Source organism: Strix aluco, chromosome 1 (assembly GCF_031877795.1).
Source record: "Strix aluco isolate bStrAlu1 chromosome 1, bStrAlu1.hap1, whole genome shotgun sequence".
NCBI classification, from domain to species: Eukaryota; Metazoa; Chordata; class Aves; order Strigiformes; family Strigidae; genus Strix; species Strix aluco.
Window position 1 is genome coordinate 126,200,603 of NC_133931.1, and position 16,892 is coordinate 126,217,494.

A 16,892-nucleotide genomic window follows, 5' to 3' on the forward strand; every position below is an offset into this window, starting at 1 on the left:
CACTGACCATAATGGGAGTTAGATAGGAACACTACTCCCTTGATAAAGAGCCCTTTTTAACTCAAGTCCTTGAAATAAAACTAAATAACAAGCAAAGATTGTGTGTGCTCTGAAACTAATAATGGAAACGGTCTCCTCTATAGAGATTGCAGTGCTCACACAAGCAAGCTACCGTTGAAATACACTGAAAATCAGAAGGTATTTTTAATATTATTTAATATTATTGAAGTGTGTTTTGTGAAGCCCTGTGAAAAATCTGCCTGATATCTGTTGTCAAGGTAGCAAAGCTTCTTTAAGAAAAATATTACATTTCTTGCATAATATAGGGAAGGGAATTTAAGAATATCCTACTTATGCTAGCAGTTAATTTTCAGCATGTACTTTATTTTACTCACTTGAACAGTACCATTGAAGTTAATGGTACTATTTTTAAGTTTTTAACATTTCATATGTATATCGATATATTTAGAACATTAGAGTGGAGTTAGCTTCTTGATACAGCCAGTGTGCGTGGTGTGCAAAGGTGCCGACTGCACAGATTACAGCCTGTGGGACTGGTCTATAGATAAACCTATCTAAGCCTGGCAATGCAACGAAATGTCAGGATAGTTAAACAGGGGTACAGTCCAAAATATCCCATAAAGAAAATAATTATTGTACAGAGCCCAATTAGTCTATTATAGCAAAAAGTACACTGAGTTTGGATAAACCAAACTCAGACGAACAGGATAGTCATCTGCCTTTAATATGGTGTGTCCTTCAACATTGCAGTTTGGGTTATAGTTTTGCTTCTGAAGAGGATTAAATAGAACAATACACAAGGGTATCTCAAGCTGGTGCTTTTCAGAACATAAAATAAATATACCGGTGCTTTTCAGATGCGTAGAATCAATAGTTTTCATACAAAGACTTCCAAATATTCACACCAGAATTTTTGTATTTTTATAACAGAAAAATAAACTTCCACTTCAGCCTGTTCACAGCACCTGTTTTCCTTTGCTGACTACTGAACTGTACAGTCAGAGGCTTAATATGAATCATCTATCTTGCAGTAGCTGTGCGAAACTCCAACTGCTTCAGATGTGCCAAATACAAAGACATCTTCTAGCTCTTCCCACAAGACTTATGCAATTCATTCTACACCACATCTTTTGAAAGCATCTTCTGTCCTATTCCTAGAATAGTAAATAAAATAATAGATACACATACCCAGATGAATGCACAAAAAGTGCATAAACAGTGTTGTTCAGTTTAGACATAGCTAAATTCTGTTTCCTTGCATTTATCCTTGACTACCTCACTGATTACTACGTACCATAAACCTAAAATAGTGTGCAAGTACTATATAGAAGCCTGTTCCCAACACACTTTGTTCTTGCAAAGTGTGTTGGGAACATTAAGTGAAGACAGGGCAGAAGAACAAGCAGAATTGAAGTTGTTAATTTTTTTTAACAAATTCTCCTTTCTCAGGATTTTAAGTTATCATCTGGCATTTAACTTTTCTGAATTATAAAGGTAATTTCATGATTTTGCAGGGCTTGTGCTAAGTAATTCTTGCAGCATTTCATAGTAGATGACCTTCCCCTGCGATAGTAGAGCTGATAAGTCTTTATGTTATTTTCACAGCACTGCAACTTTTAATTTCACAGAAATGTTCCCATATTGGATAAGTAAATTTTGTAACAAAAAAAAAAAAAAAGTCATTATAGAACGCTGCATAAGAAAATAATTCTCATAAAAGCTTCACCTTGTATTTCTGGAAAAATATTGGAAATAAAACCCATTCAGCTTTATAAGGTATTGAATATCTACTTGTGCAATAGGAACCTAGAGGATAAACATACACTGAAAATATCAATCATGAAGAAGGCCAGGAAAACCACTCATTTTTGTAATAACAGTACAGCAATGCTTGATGGTTTGGAACTAGAGTGAATAAAAGAGAACCGCCTGTGAAGGTTGAGAATGAATATGAAACATAATGATGCGGTCAGCTACAATACAAAAGACCTTGATCTGACTATTTTAAAATTAACTGGGAAGGTTGATTTCAGACTCCACTTGAATAACAGCAAAGTTGAGCTGAATTGATATGCCAGTCATACTTGATTTTAGAAGCTGCTTTAGATACTACAACTAATGCGTAAGCTTATTAAGTTCCATTGATTACATTTCTGTGTGTAGACAAAATCTGTCTTATGGATCATTCTGATATTTTTTGGGTCAAAAGGTGCTAGTCAAAGTTGAAATATTAGATGAAATAATTTTGCCACTATAAAAGTACAGTATTTCTAATTAAGCACAGATACTGTACTTAATGCTTTAAAAATAGATGACATTCTATCAAATTTAAATAAAGGATCTCATAGTGATTCAGAAAATGCAGACTAGTAAACCACAAATATATACATGGTAAATTGACAGAAATCATGATTAAAATAATAACAATAGAAAACTTATGAAAAGGAAATTATGTTTCAACAAATTTACTGCAATTCCTGGAACATGCAATTACAAAAACACATTTTAAAAAAATTATTAACACGACAGACACATTTTGAAAATACTGCTGAAAAATTGTTCACATGGGAATTGAAGTCACGAGGATATGAAGTAGCTGTAGATTAAGTTATAGATTAAGGAACAAAATATCTCCATGGATCAAAACATGGGAGACAGAAACAAAGAGCAAGTTTTCTTCGTTATGGCAAAAAGAAATCAGTGGGGTGTTTATGCAAGTTCTGTAATAAGTTTTGTGCTTAATACCTTCATGATAATCATGAAACACAGGGAAGTGTGGGATGGCGAAACCTGCAAATAACAAAAAATGTTTAGTTTATTCAAATCCAAAAAGAATTATGAGGATATTCAGAAATTTTTCATCAATTGGATGAAGGGGTAGTGTGATAGCAAGAGAAATTGTATGCTCATAAATAAAAACCACAATATTAGAGCAAAAACATTGAGCTACTTATCCTCACTAATAAATTCTTAATTGTCTAAATCAACTGAAGACAAACCTGGTCAACATTACAGATAATTTGTGCATCCAAAATCAATAAGTCTGAGCAAATAAATAAGGCGAAGGAAAGTAATACAGAATTCTAATGAGACTATATCAAACATTGCTTATCAAATTTCAAAAGATTCTGTGCAAAAGCATGGAAAACATCCAAGGAGGGATTTAAAAATGGAAAATGTTTACTTCAGAAAGCAAATAGGATTTGTTCCGTCAAATCTGCTGTGGAAAAATCTCAAGAGAGAAATGGCAAAGGATAGCTAAAAGTATTAAAAAATCACAACTAATATTAAGAATTGGGATCAGGTCATGCCTTCCTCCGTGTATCATAATTTAAAATTAGAAAGTCTTCATCAGTTAATGAAGTCATAAGTTGGCAAATTTAAAGGAGACAAAAAAACCCTTTACACATAGTACGTGGTTAATTTGTGATACCCATTTCAAGACTGCATGGACAAAGCCAATAAACTAGAAAGGTTTGGAGAAGTGAAATTTGAGCAGAAAAAAGGTGTAAGTAAGATAGCAAAAATACCCAGAATAAAATAGTAAATATAGAAAATACTTTGGAGAGCTACAGAGTTTAAGCCAATTTATAACTGTTACATTGAGATTAAATTTAGGCTCAGATTATCCCATATTTGCTCACTGCACAGTCTCTTGCACTTTCCTTTGAAGTCCAAAGTTGGCAAAAGCTTCTGAATTTGGTCATTTGATCCTGTGTGTAAATCCTTTTGTCTAGAGTTTTTAACTATAGGATTCCCAAATTGGGTTATATTTATGACTATTTGAACATGAAAAGCATCTGTGTCTATATAACATCGGTATTTACTGTAATCTTACTAGCATATATATGGTGCTGTTTTGCCAGCTACTCATTTTGCCGGCACGTTATGCATTTGCTGTTGACACTGGCTGTGTATTTTGAGGCTGAAAGCTGAACATCTGCTTGTGTGCTTTGATGAGAGGGAGAGAGACGGAGTTTTTATATGGCACATCTACTTATCTTTTACCTGAAGGCCCATGAACTGAGGCCATCAACTGAGGCCAATGTTTTCAACATTGAGATGACCTACCCCATCCTAAAGGAGGTAGACATGGACTCTTGAGATCTTTTAGGACTGAAGAAGTATCATTTCAAAGATAGATCCTGACCTGCTTTTGGAATTCTGTCTGTATATGCCGGGGTTCGAGGTGTTTGGGCTGAGTGGCCACAGTCACCACGCTTAGCTGTGGAAATGAGGAGCCTGAGGCTACATGTACGCTGCCCGAAGCAGCGAAAGGCATCCCCAGGCACCAAGATGGCAAGTGCGGTCTGCTCCTTTGAAGGGCCATGTCACACCAGTCTAGCTCAGGCCAAGGCTGCCCCGCTTCCAGAGTGAGTCCCAGCAGCACTCCCTGCGCTGGCTTTGCTTCCCTGTGCACGTGCCCTGGGAGCAGCCTTGCAAGACAACATGCATATTTGACTACCCTTCAGTCTGCCGGCTGGGCTCTCTTCAGGCGCTGGGAAGACATTTCCTCCCTTCTCAGGGGTGGGCTTTACTCTTCCTGGTGTATTGAGGGTGGTATTTACTGCGAGCTACCAGACTGGAAGGTGTCCCCTCCCCAAGGTCACCCTGGCGGGTGGCTGTTGGGCCTCTGAGGCAGCAGCCTGGGCATATTCACAGAATCACAGTATCATCAAGGTTGGAAAAGATCTTGAAGATCATCCAGTCCAACCATCAACCCAACATTAACAGTTCCCAACTACACCATATCCCTCAGCGCTATGTTGACCCGACTCTTAAACACCTCCAGGGATGGGGACTCCACCACCTCCCTGGGCAGCCCATTCCAACGCCTAACAACCTGTCTGTGAAGAAATGCTTCCTAATATCTAGTCTAAACCTTCCCTGGTGCAACTTGAGGCCATTCCCTCTTGTCCTGTCGCTTGTTACTTGGTTAAAGAGACTCATCCCCAGCTCTCTGCAACCTCCTTTCAGGTAGTTCTAGAGGGCGATGAGGTCTCCCCTCAGCCTCCTCTTCTCCAGACTAAACAACCCCACTTCCCTCAGCCGCTCCTCGTATGACATGTGCTCCAGACCCTTCACCAGCTTCGTTGCCCTTCTCTGGACACGCTCAAGTAATTCAATGTCCTTTTTTCCCACTGGTTGGTCTCTCACCAGACTCCCAGATGTTCAACCTCAGACACACAGTTCTGCGTTTTCAAGAACTGTGGTATTTTCCGCCACTTTCGTTGGGGTGGGCTACGCCCACCGCTCTTGCCTGAGGGTCACCAGCAAGGCTAGAGACTACCGGCCCCCAGGAGCCTCCTCATGCCGGAGGGGGCAGCGGCGTTGACGGAGGCGGCCCTGCCCGCCCGGGGACCCCCGCGGGGGCCCGGCCAGGCTCACCCGCCCCGCCCGGGGGCCGCCCCGGGGAGCCCCTGCGAGGCGGAGGGAGGAGCGGGCGCCGCAGAGCGAGCAGCTGGCGGCGGGCAGCGGCCCTCGAGGAAGACAGATGGGGTGAGAGACAGCGCGAGGTCCGGCTGCCAGCGCGGCCTCAGCCCCGCCGCGGAGGGAGCCCCTCCTCCCGCGGGTGTGCGCCTCTCGCTGCCCGGCCGGGGAGAGCCATGGCGTCCAGCGAGGAGGACGGAGGCGGCAACGGCGCGGTGGAGGAGAAGGAGAATGGCAAGAAGAGGAGGCTGGGCGCCCTGGCCACGGCCTGGCTCATCTTCTACAACGTCGCCATGACCGCGGGGTAAGCGGGCGCGGGCGCGCCACGGGCCGGCAGCGCGGCGCCTCAGCGGGGCGCGGAGCCGCGGAGCGGCGGGAGCCGGGTGCAGCGCAGCCGAGGCGGGGTCCCGGGGACCCGGCAGGCTGGCGGAGCCGTGGGGCAACCGGCTGTGGGAGCCGGGGGCGCAGGGGAGCCGCCGGGAGCGGGGCTAGCGCTTGCCTGCCGGGCATTGCCTAATACGGTGCAGCGCTGCCAGCCGCCGGCGCGTCACCCCCAGCCCGCCGCGGAGGTTAAGTATAGCCGGGCGAGGAATGCCGGGCGGGGAATGCCGGGCGGGGGTGCCGCGCAGGCCGCGTCCCTCGGCACAGCCGCCGCCGCCCCGCCGCCCCTCCGCCGCCGTCGCCCGCCGCCGGGCCGGCCCCCGCGCCCCGCCGGGAGGGGGCTGCCGGCCGGCCGCGGGGAGGCGAAAGTGGCCCTCGGTGCCGCTGGGGCGGGCTCGGGCGCCGAGGGGGCGCTGAGGGGGCGCCGGAGGCTCGGGGCGAGCTGTCCGGGCAGCGGGTCCCGCCTGCGGGGGGCTCTGTGGGCTTCCGCCGCCGGCGGGGCAGCGCGATCAGGTCCGTGAGCCCGGGGTGTCGGCGGGCAGAGCCCGGATCGGCTCCCTGCGAGGTAGCGATGTCCAAAGCCGAGCGCGGTCCTCAGCGCCAGCGGACGATTAGCGATGGGCAGCGGGTGGGAGGAGGGGGAAGGAGCTGTCATAACCCAAGGGGCTCGTTTGAGCTAGTACTGCACACCGCGATGCTTTGCCTAGAGGGAAGTGGGTATTTATTTTGAACAACAGATCATAAGAGCACTCAGGTTTATGTTGTTAGTGCTTGAAGCACGTACCTTCACTTCTTGCAAATTTGGTCTGTTCACTGCCTCTCGGGGGAAAAAACCCCAAACTATTAATTTCCATATGCTTAAAAGAAAACAAAGAATAGAAAATTTTATAACTTCTAGGCTGACATTCATCATAAGAACAATTTTACCTTGGTTACCAGTGGGTGAACTCTCTGCCCTTTGAATCCCATAGAGCAAAACTGGTATGCTGTAGTTGAGCAGGAGTTCAAGCACTGATGCAGAAAGCCAGGAGTGTGATCATAATGGCTTTCTTCTCACCAGCATCTGTGAATCCTGAACACGTATTCACGTCTGTTCATATATTGCAGCAGCACCTTTTGAAAAGTGCTTTTACTCAATGTAATTTTTTTCTAGCTGGCAGGTTAATATTACCTCATTGAATTCACAGCCTGTGCTCCATGTGTGAATTTGCTAATGAACACTGACTCTTACCACTGACTTTTATAGGTCTGTGGAAGATTATCGAACCACATTAGTTTTGATCTTAGGTGCCGATTCAGTATCTTCCACTTCCTTCTCTTCCATCTTCCATTAATATCAAAAGGGATTAAGACATGCAAAATTGCATATTTTATGTGGAAACAGAGAAATGAGAGGAACAAATTCTTATAATCTTTTACAGATACAATTTAAAAGAAAAATAAACATTTGAAAAAGAGCAATACTTAACAAGGGGACTACACAGGATAAGTAACAAGAACTTGTCCATTTGTCCAGACAGTGTAAAGTAGCAAAGTGTTTCCAGAGTTTTAACAAACTAATACATAGTTGCATGTTAACAACCATTCTAATAAAAAAATTGCGGCTTATCTTTCTTTCTAACAAAGGTTTAAGGGACTAAAATGACAGATCAGTACCCAGTCTTGTTGAAAGTCCCAACTGGAAATGCTACCTTTGTTACAGAAAGTGTTTTCCATTCCCTGGTGATTTGCAACGCTCAGTGCAAGGTCTTTCCTGAGATCAAAGTCAAAGCCACTGACAACTAAATAAATCAATCCACAGAAATTCATGTCCCAATAAAAATTTATTTAAGAAAAATGTATTTGCAGTCTGCTTCTGAGTGTTGTCCAAGACTACTTCTCTCCACAACCCTTATGTTACAGAATGAGGTGCAGAAAAGGCCTCGTTAGGTTAGATGTATTATGACTTCTCAGTCTAGGGCTAGGACAGAGCTGTTGCTGTCACCATTCTTGCTGCCAGCTGGATGTAAACTCCCTGTCACCTTCCTCTTGTCACACACTTCACTATAAAACAGGGCAGCTTCACTGTGAAGGACTACCAGTGATATTCTATTAATTCCTCATTTCCACAGTGGTGGGAAACAACCTCAGATTAATGCACTCAGATTTAAAATCTGTTACAAAATCTAAGTAACACTTGTGGGGGCAAATTTTGGAGCTCTGGTAGATCGGATTCATGGGCTTAAAGTAGAAGGGATCAAGGAGGGGAATCGTTCCTGCTGTGCTGGGAAGCCTGACTAACTCTATGGGAGTTTGAAATGCTGTCACGAAGTGCTGGAATGGGCCATGCCAAGTGACTGCGTAGCAATAGCCACCATGTGTAAGAGTCGTTAAGGGGCTGATACTGAAGTACATGCCATTCAAGGAGAACAGAGAGCTGTCACAATCCATGCGACTCCCATGCTGTTACAGTGTAATGGGTCTGACCTAAGGGCAGTATTTCCTGGTACCGTTTCCAATGTTAGCCAATACTTTATGCTTAGGGAAGAGTATAAGAACAGGAGATGTGTTAAATATTTATCCAAACGTCTGTGTGCTCTCTGAGTCTGCCTCTGAGTATTTCTTAGACCCCTCTGCTTTGTCACTTGGACCCTTCCTTAGCCAGAGCTCGTGTCGCTGTACAGCATGCTTGCTGTGGTTTTATGTAGAATGAAAGGACTAATTGTTCCAAATATCATCAGACAAGAAGTTAAGCAAAAGTTATGGTGATTTTTGTAATTTTTAACTCTCAAAATAGCCATCCATAGCTCTGGTTATGCCTATAAGTCTATACTAAAGAATTTTCGTACATTCTTAGTCTTTGTGTATTGAAACCTGAAGTTTCAAGGCATCTCGCTAGCATGATGTTTGTAAGAATGTGCTATAGCTCTGCATTAAGGATGCAACATATAGTACACTATTCTAAAAATCATAATTATATAAACATGAATTAATTATGTGGAAGGAATTGCGCTAGCCTTGCATTGTTGTACTGGGTCTGGGTTTGGTGGTGGGGATCTACCCACCACAGTTTAGAAGTTTATTTTTTTTTAGTCTCAATTTCCATTTGAGATTTCAATTTAAGTTTTATATCAAAGTCCGGTTTGATTAAAAGATACTGTTACTTTTGTTCTTTTACATTGGAAGGGTTATCAGTTGGTATCACTGTTCAGCTTCCTTTAAAAAATAGAAAAAAATCAGCTAACACCATCAAATGTGCTAGTTAAATATACCTGCCTCTGGAAGCTGGGAGCATAGAGCACCCTTCTTTCAGCACTTCAGAGTCTGATTTTCAAAGATAACTTCTCAACACTTTTGAAAACTGAGTTGTAATGGTAACTTTCAGTAGGACAATCACAGACAGAAGCATTCAGATCACTAGTCAGTTCTGAAAATTATGGAAAATGTAAAAATGATGTGCATAGGTTCCGGTGCTTTACTTATACAAACCTGCAACCCAAAATGGTGGCTTCAGTGTCAAGTTCATCATGTGTTTTCAAATAACAGTAATCTACAGTAATGATTTAATAGTAAAAATATGTAGTCACTGCTAGTGAAAAGTCTAATGGGCCTGTGGTTTTGGGGTGTCCCCTCAATTCAAGTCAATCCTGTGAAGGTAAACAAGTCATTCTCTATCCTTTTCCAAGTAAAGAGATAAAAGAATGTAATGTTTATATAACATTATATAATACTTATGTCTAAAAATATTTTTAATAATCGCCTGAGAACACTGAAAAGTGAAGAGGCAAAGATATTCTGTGGAGAAAATATTCTACTAAATTATTTACGGTGGATGGATATTTTTAGAATTCTAATTTGAAATGTATCCATTCTCTTTCTTTTGTAGGTGGCTGGTATTAGGTATTGCCATGGTGCGGTTTTATATACAGAAAGGAACACATAGAGGCTTATTCAGAAGCGTTCAAAGGACGCTTAAATTTTTCCAGACATTTGCTTTGCTTGAGGTAAATTTTAAACATTAGTTTGCTTTACTGGATGCTGCATATCATAGGCAAAACACATTATTAACCTGATTTTAATATAAAAATATTATATTCATACTTAAAGTCCTTTTAACTTTATTATTTAATGAAGGTTTTTTGGGGGGCAAGTTGATTAGTTGAAACAAACGGGCACATTTTTTCAAATTTAACTCTAGTATTTCTATAAATCAAATACTGCCTGGGAACTGCTTTGATTTGAGAGTCTTTAACTCAGAAGGCAAAATTTCTGAAGGCATTCCAGCCAGCAGATTGACCCTCTGGGGTAGTAGATACCTCATCTCCATCTCCAGAGATGATAGCTTCCCTCTTATTCCTGTACTGGACTCATTATCCTTCTGTGCCTTTCCTCCTTCTTATTTCCAGACTGGATTCATATGCCCCGTATAATCTGTTACAAAATGCTCTGTGCAAGTTTTGCAAAGTATATACTACTTTTGCCAGCTGTGCACTTAGTGGTCTCAGTTTATGGTACATCTGTGGAACGAAACTGTTGCATGTGTTGAGCACTCACAGTTCTTTCCCAGGCACAGCAAAGAGTGCCTATCTACATTTAAACTTTTTTTCTCAATCTGCCTACAACATCTGTAGCTCAAGTAACTATTAAAATCATGTGGCCAGCTGTATATAGGCTTTTATGCTATTAAACTTTCACAATAAGCAATTCTACTCAAATCTGTCAAAATAATGAAAAGCGCTCTATTTGCTAAACGTTGCTGCCCAGAAAATGCAATAAATCTGAAGATTCATAACTGTCATAGGCAAAATTATAATAATGTTATTAATCCCTAATGAATACAGAACATTTGAAAATTGCTATGTGTTTAGCATCCCTTATATAACTCCCTCTACACTGTCCTGTAAAATTATTCTTTGAATAAGATAATGGAAGAGAAGCTTACTAGTTGAAAAATAAATGCTTTGCAAGTATCTAAATATGTAATATGTACAATTAATTAGGAAAATAAGTCTCTTTCATGTGTTTGCACAGATCAGATACTGAGTCCATCACAGCATTGGTAGCCAGAGCTCTGATGTGTATTTCTTTTAAAGGTTGTTAGATGGAGGCAAAAAACCAGTTCTCCTTCGGAATTAAGCTTAGGTTTATATTACTATCAAAAGGCCATGTTTATAGCGTAGACAGTAACATACTGTACATCAGTAACCTCTAACTTATTTTTATTTACAGGTAGTCCACTGTGCAGTTGGTGAGTTCTTTGTTTTAGTTTCTCCTGTAACTAATTAAAACATGAATTGTGCAAGAGAGATAACATGTTTCTCTTTTTAAGGAATAGTTCGCACATCTGTGCTTGTGACTGGGGTCCAAGTGAGTTCAAGAATCTTCATGGTGTGGTTCATTGCACATAGTATAAAACAGGTATGTGCGTGAGCAGGTCACGTTTTGATTGTTTTTAAGGAGAAGCTATTAATACAGTTCTCATTTCACAAGGAAGATCAATTTAAAAATTAATGACATTCCTACAGAGAAAGTGTGATTTTGGAAGTTGGGGTTACAGGATGGAATTTATGTGCTTCTACTCAGGAGACTTAAGTCTGCCTCTTAGCCGTGAACCAGCGCTGTCTTCGGCATCGTGCAGGCTGTGGTCTGCCTAAGTGAGATCAATGACTGCTGCTATTATTTACCAGCAAATCTACCACAGTGTTACCGGTTCCCTTTCAAAAACTTAAATTAGCACTTACTGAATTAGTCGAAAAGAAAATGTGTCTTACATTGAATTTACCTGGATAAACATGGTTGTGATTTTGCAATTTGTTTTAGGAACCTTCTCAAGATTTAATGTGATGGCATGCATACTGCATTTTTTTCATGAAAAATATATTAAGTCATCCAGCATGCCACAGTGGCACTTGAGGTCCTGTGTAAATGACGGTAGTTTATTTGCCTGGCTGTAGGTGGTTATTGTAAGTCTAGTGATTGGTTAGCAGAATGAAACAAGCAGACTGCCTACAGCTAGTAGATAGGACGTTCAGTTCAGTTTCTGAGGTCTGCTTTCTGTGAAGGGCATGTAAGAATTAAGTAATGGATTTTGAGTCTGTGCTCCTGAATTTCTTTAAACTGAAAAAGCTGAGCCATTAAACTGTCTCACCAGCAGATGGCATATGCTTTTCTGCTGATGGGCTATCATAGCACCTGCCTCAGTTGTGAAATTCCTTTGTTTCAGTTCACAGAGGACTCGTTTTCTACGCTTCATCTTTTCCTTTGCTGTCGCTTTTCTTAACATGGAATAGCCTTTTCATAGTGTTGGGAGTTTGTTTTGGGTTTTTTTGTAAGCTAAGTGTTTTCATTTTTATCTTAAGGGAAAATGTCTCAAAGATTAACAAGTTTTTCATATTGAATGTTTACATGAATGCTGGAATATAGCACTGCATTTTGCCATTTTGTTATTATTTGCAGTGAATTAAATCTTTAGCATATCCAGTCATTTCTTTTGTTTCCTCTATTTTCAGTGCAGTAGGTCAAGCTGTGTCCAAGAAAAAATACATCTGAATGTATGTCTGATTGTATTTCACACAGGCATGAATGTTCAGGGTCACTTTAGGTGGTGAGAGGTGTGTTAGTGATAACAGCCAGACCCAGATCTCTCTACTTGACTGGAGATTTGCAAGGCAACAGATAGGAATTCTTTGTATACTTATTTAAAGCTCTTCTGCTTGAATTTAGCACTGTGACATGAATTCAAGTCTGGGTTATCAATGTTTGTCTCTAATCGCATGAGGCTAAGAACAGCCTGATTCTGTCTTTACCTTTGCTTGTTTGTTTGGGTGTCTTTGCACTTCAGTTGCTGCTATTTGTCTGTGAGTTTGGCGGTATTTTTATATCTCCTTTCCTTTTGTGACGTTGGTGAGATCCATTCACTAAAAGTGCACCTTCTTTGACTGACACATTGAGGACGCAATTTTATGAGATGATGAGCGTTTATAATTCTTCTTGACTTTTGCCAGAGTTGTGGATTTTCAGCATCTTTAAGATGTATTAAGCTTTGTCACCGTGTTGCATTTTATTTAAAAAAATCGTTTCCCTCTTTTGTAATTTTAACAAAACTTGTGTTACTTTATTTTATTTCACAGACATCCCTGGAGCTTTTCAGCCTTCAGGCATGGAAGTGTATTACAAAATTCCTCCCCTTTTAAAGAAAAGAAAATTACTTGCGTGTAATTCTACTTCTCAGAAGGTAGTGTTTGTAAGAGATCCCCACGTACCTTCTTTGTATTTGGGGACTTTTGTTTATTTGTTCACTTAGAGTGAAAAAGAAGCGATGTTTTGAAACAGCAGGGAGATGTGCTACCTACCGATGAGGCAGTTTAATGACTCAGAACTTAAATCTTAAATGGGATTGTTGAGTGAGTTTACCCAAAGCTCCTGATCTACAAGATCCATCTGTGTTCCAGCTCCTTAACTATCTTACAGCTCCTTGAAGTCTGCCAAATTTGATCTTCTGCGACCAAGTTCCAGATAGTAGATTATACTAAGCAAGTGTAAGTTTTGTGTGAAGTTTCATGGAGACGTGCATTATATGGTGAGGAAGAAGCAAGATAAAAAGTAAGAGAATGTCTAGGAGACAGTAGTGAAATGCAGAATGAATAAAAACTGATTATGAAAAGAATGTATCTTCTGTAGCATTGTTTTCTTCTTGCTGTTTTGAGGAGTGAGAAAATAAACAAGTAAATCAACCACAAATAAAAAGAGGGAAACAGATAGCATAGTGAAAATGAAGGAAAAGAAAGGAGGAATAAGCTTAATTATACGGTTTTATATTTTGATATTTGCATAATGGATAAATATTGTTCAGTTCGCACAACGTCTGTAACTGTCTGTTAGTAAATACATATGATTTACATGGTAATGATTTCAGCATATCACTTTTATGCCAAAATTTTCTTTCTTTACAAGATGTTAGTTTTGTTCCATATATCTTAAACAGAAGTTTGTTGCAGTTTGCACAGAAAAGAAGCTTAAGGATGAAGAAAGTGTTGGTTCTTTATACTTCTGCAGATCCAGAATGAGGAGAGCGTTATTCTTTTTCTGGTCGTATGGACTGTGACAGAGATTACTCGATATTCCTTCTACACATTCAACCTGCTCAACCATTTGCCATACTTCATTAAATGGGCCAGGTGGAGAGTCTTGCACTTTAGTTTCTCATGGTTCTGTGCATGTTAGTTTCACGCATGCTGAGCTAACACACAGGAGAGCAGATGTTTGAGCTTTGGTTATGTGTCAGCAGAGTGCAAGTCAGTTGCTTTCTGTACTTGGCATCATTGTTACTTGGTATAAAATGTTAAAAATATTTTAGCTCAGATTTTGGGGTGTGATTTGTTCTTTGCTTTCTATGTCTCGTGGTTTGAACTCTGCTTTCATTTACTTTAGGTTTTTTTCTTTATCTTTGGAGTCATCTTTTAACTTACAGTATGACTCCTTAAGATGCTTTTGAATACAATGCCCAGAATTAAGCACCTGTGCTGGACTTTGTGGATTTCAGGTCTTTGAAGATGTGGGAGTTGTTGTCACTCAAGCTGTATGCATATTACTACTTTATGAGAAGTTCTGCTTTATCAGAGCTTTTGTAAGGTTATACCCATGTAGTGAGTCTAAATATTGATTTAGTTTAGCCCACATAAAAAAAAATTCTTTCATATCAAAACTGCTTTGATTTTGAAGCATACTTAAGATTGGCCAGTAGATCACATATATTACAGAGACTGTGTGTTTATCATGAGACTTAACTGGAAGAGTAGTGTTCTCTGTAGTCATTATTTGAAAAATACATGAAAGACAGACTTACACTATTAGAAGGAAACTATCTAATATTCAGCACAGACTTATTTTAAAGACTGTGTTAGTTTATTTTCCTTTATTTTTGTTTTATAGACAATGCAGTTCTGATGCTTCTAATGCACTTCTTTGATATGCTTGATGTTTATGTCCGTTCTTATAATACATTACCTTTTTGCTAGTACCTAAGGTGCTAGGCTTGATTATCTTTAAGTACTAAAAGGCAAACTTAAAAATAAGAGGGCTGTTTTCATTATTTTTTTATGTAGACTTCAGAAAGAGAAATGCATTCAGAAAAGAACTACATTGACAAATACACTTTTTGCTATCAAGTCACAGTGTGTCTTGAATGACAAAATTTTTGTTTCCTTAAAATAGACAATAAGGAAAACTGACATTCTCACAGCAGAGATATATGGTCAAATATACTATAAACAAAACATTTGAAAATCTATTATCTTTTCATAGACTCCAAAATATCCCATCAAGATTTATGGATAATCAGACAGCACAACTGGGCATAATTTCAGTACTTCAAGAGAGCTGGAAATTTCTGATTTTAGCTTGTAATTGTAAAAGATTTGTCTGTCCATTGTTAATGGAATAGGTATGATCTAAATTTTAGTTCAGAATTTTTACTTTTTTTTTTTTCACTGCATAGAGACAAACTGTGTGTAGGTCACAGGATCAGTTCCTGCTTATACCTCCCCTAATCTGTTCTCTGAGCTCTGAGTCCTCTTAGCCCATTTGCTCCTAGGAGGGTTTCATGTTTGGCTGCTGCTGTTTTGGATCTTATCTCATTTGGTCATGGAATGCACACTGTACCTTTCTGTCTGTGCGACGCTCTCACTGCTGTTCCCTGCATGAACTTGAGAGCTGTTCCTTAGGAGAAACTGCGTCTCCATGGTGCACTATGCCTAAGGACAGCGCAAACCCTACTGATTACATTTTTCATTTTGTCACCACCTATGTGGCCTATGGCATTCAAACCACACTTTCTGTAAGATGAACACCTTCACCTTTTATTTGAACATCTTCTTTCCATTTTAAAATGGATCTGATAAGTTTCTGGCACTCTCATTTTCTTTTATTTCTATTTCCATTAGCAGTAAATGTAGTATTATTTGGATTTCCCATGTGGTAGTGGGTAAAACAGTCTTGTGATGTTTCTCAATGTTTTCATTTACCTTCAAAGAAATTATAATGCATAGAGTTGACCCAGTGTGTGCACTGTGACAAAGATATGTAGGATCATCTGAATTTGGGATCCAGTCCTGGTCTGAATCCTGTTGGTGACAACGGGAGAAAGATCAGTACATTTTTTAAAAAGTCATTATTGGAGACTACAAATTTGTGGATTTTTTTACTCTTTAATATCAGAAAGACAGAAACATTCTGATACTTTGCTGTTTTTAAATAAAAGGACGGAGGAATGCATTCTTTGTAAACCTAAGCAGTGCTATCCAAAGTAACCGAAACTGGTATTCTGTGCCAAGTCAGGATGTGGTCCTTGATTTTGGTGCAGGAACTACTGTAATACATTGCTGTGCCACTAATAATAGCGAGAGGAAATTTTAAATTCATGGGGTGTTTCTCACAAGGGTGTTGTTTTTTTTTTTTAATGCAGATACAACTTTTTTATCATTTTGTATCCTGCTGGGGTTGCAGGTGAACTGCTAACCATATATGCTGCTTTACCCTATGTGAAGAAAACAGGAATGTTTTCACTGAGACTTCCCAACAAATATAATGTCTCCTTTGACTACTATTACTTCCTTATTATTGTCATGTTCTCCTATGTGCCGTGTAAGTATTACTTAACTGTAGTAATGCTAACAACATAATAATCAATTAGCAGCAATGCTGGAAACGCTGCCTGTAGTTACATTTGCTGAACACTTTCTACTATTAAAGCCTGCTTTCTGTTGTTCCAAGCTTTGCTGTGCTTTAATTGGTTAGACTGAAATTTTCCATCCTGTTATCTGCCTCAGAACATAAGCTGTCTTAAAAATTTCAGTGAAAATGCTAAAAATGTTTCTAAGACTTGGACAAAGTAAAAAACCTTTTTGCTTACACACAGAAATGTCTGTAACTGTGCTGCTGAGAATTTCTAGTGCCTCTGCCACTTTGAAGCAGTGGCTCAAAAATTGTCCTGCAAGTTGTGCCAGAGATTTGCCTTGTTTTTATTGCTATTAATATCCATTTACGTGTCACCTCTGAAAATCACCATTTGAGTATGCTCGGGA

The 16,892-nt window shown here is 40.1% G+C and overlaps 1 protein-coding gene across 3 annotated transcripts in view; it reads left to right on the top strand.

The window, feature by feature from the left end:
- Positions 1 to 5,421: 5,421 nt before the first annotated feature.
- The window catches only part of HACD1 (3-hydroxyacyl-CoA dehydratase 1), a 102,304-nt gene continuing 90,833 nt past the window's right edge, over positions 5,422 to 16,892 (top strand). For 2 of the 3 annotated variants that reach the window (XR_012624452.1, XM_074834630.1), the window contains exons 1-6: positions 5,422 to 5,755; positions 9,698 to 9,815; positions 11,041 to 11,059; positions 11,141 to 11,229; positions 13,867 to 13,988; positions 16,274 to 16,452. Coding sequence is in view for 2 of the 3 variants with exons in the window: in XM_074834630.1 (XP_074690731.1) it covers positions 5,628 to 5,755; positions 9,698 to 9,815; positions 11,041 to 11,059; positions 11,141 to 11,229; positions 13,867 to 13,988; positions 16,274 to 16,452 (655 nt within the window). In the remaining variant the exon portion in view is untranslated. The remainder of the gene's footprint in view (positions 5,756 to 9,697; positions 9,816 to 11,040; positions 11,060 to 11,140; positions 11,230 to 13,866; positions 13,989 to 16,273; positions 16,453 to 16,892) is intronic. The other variant, XM_074834628.1, reaches the window with a different exon arrangement.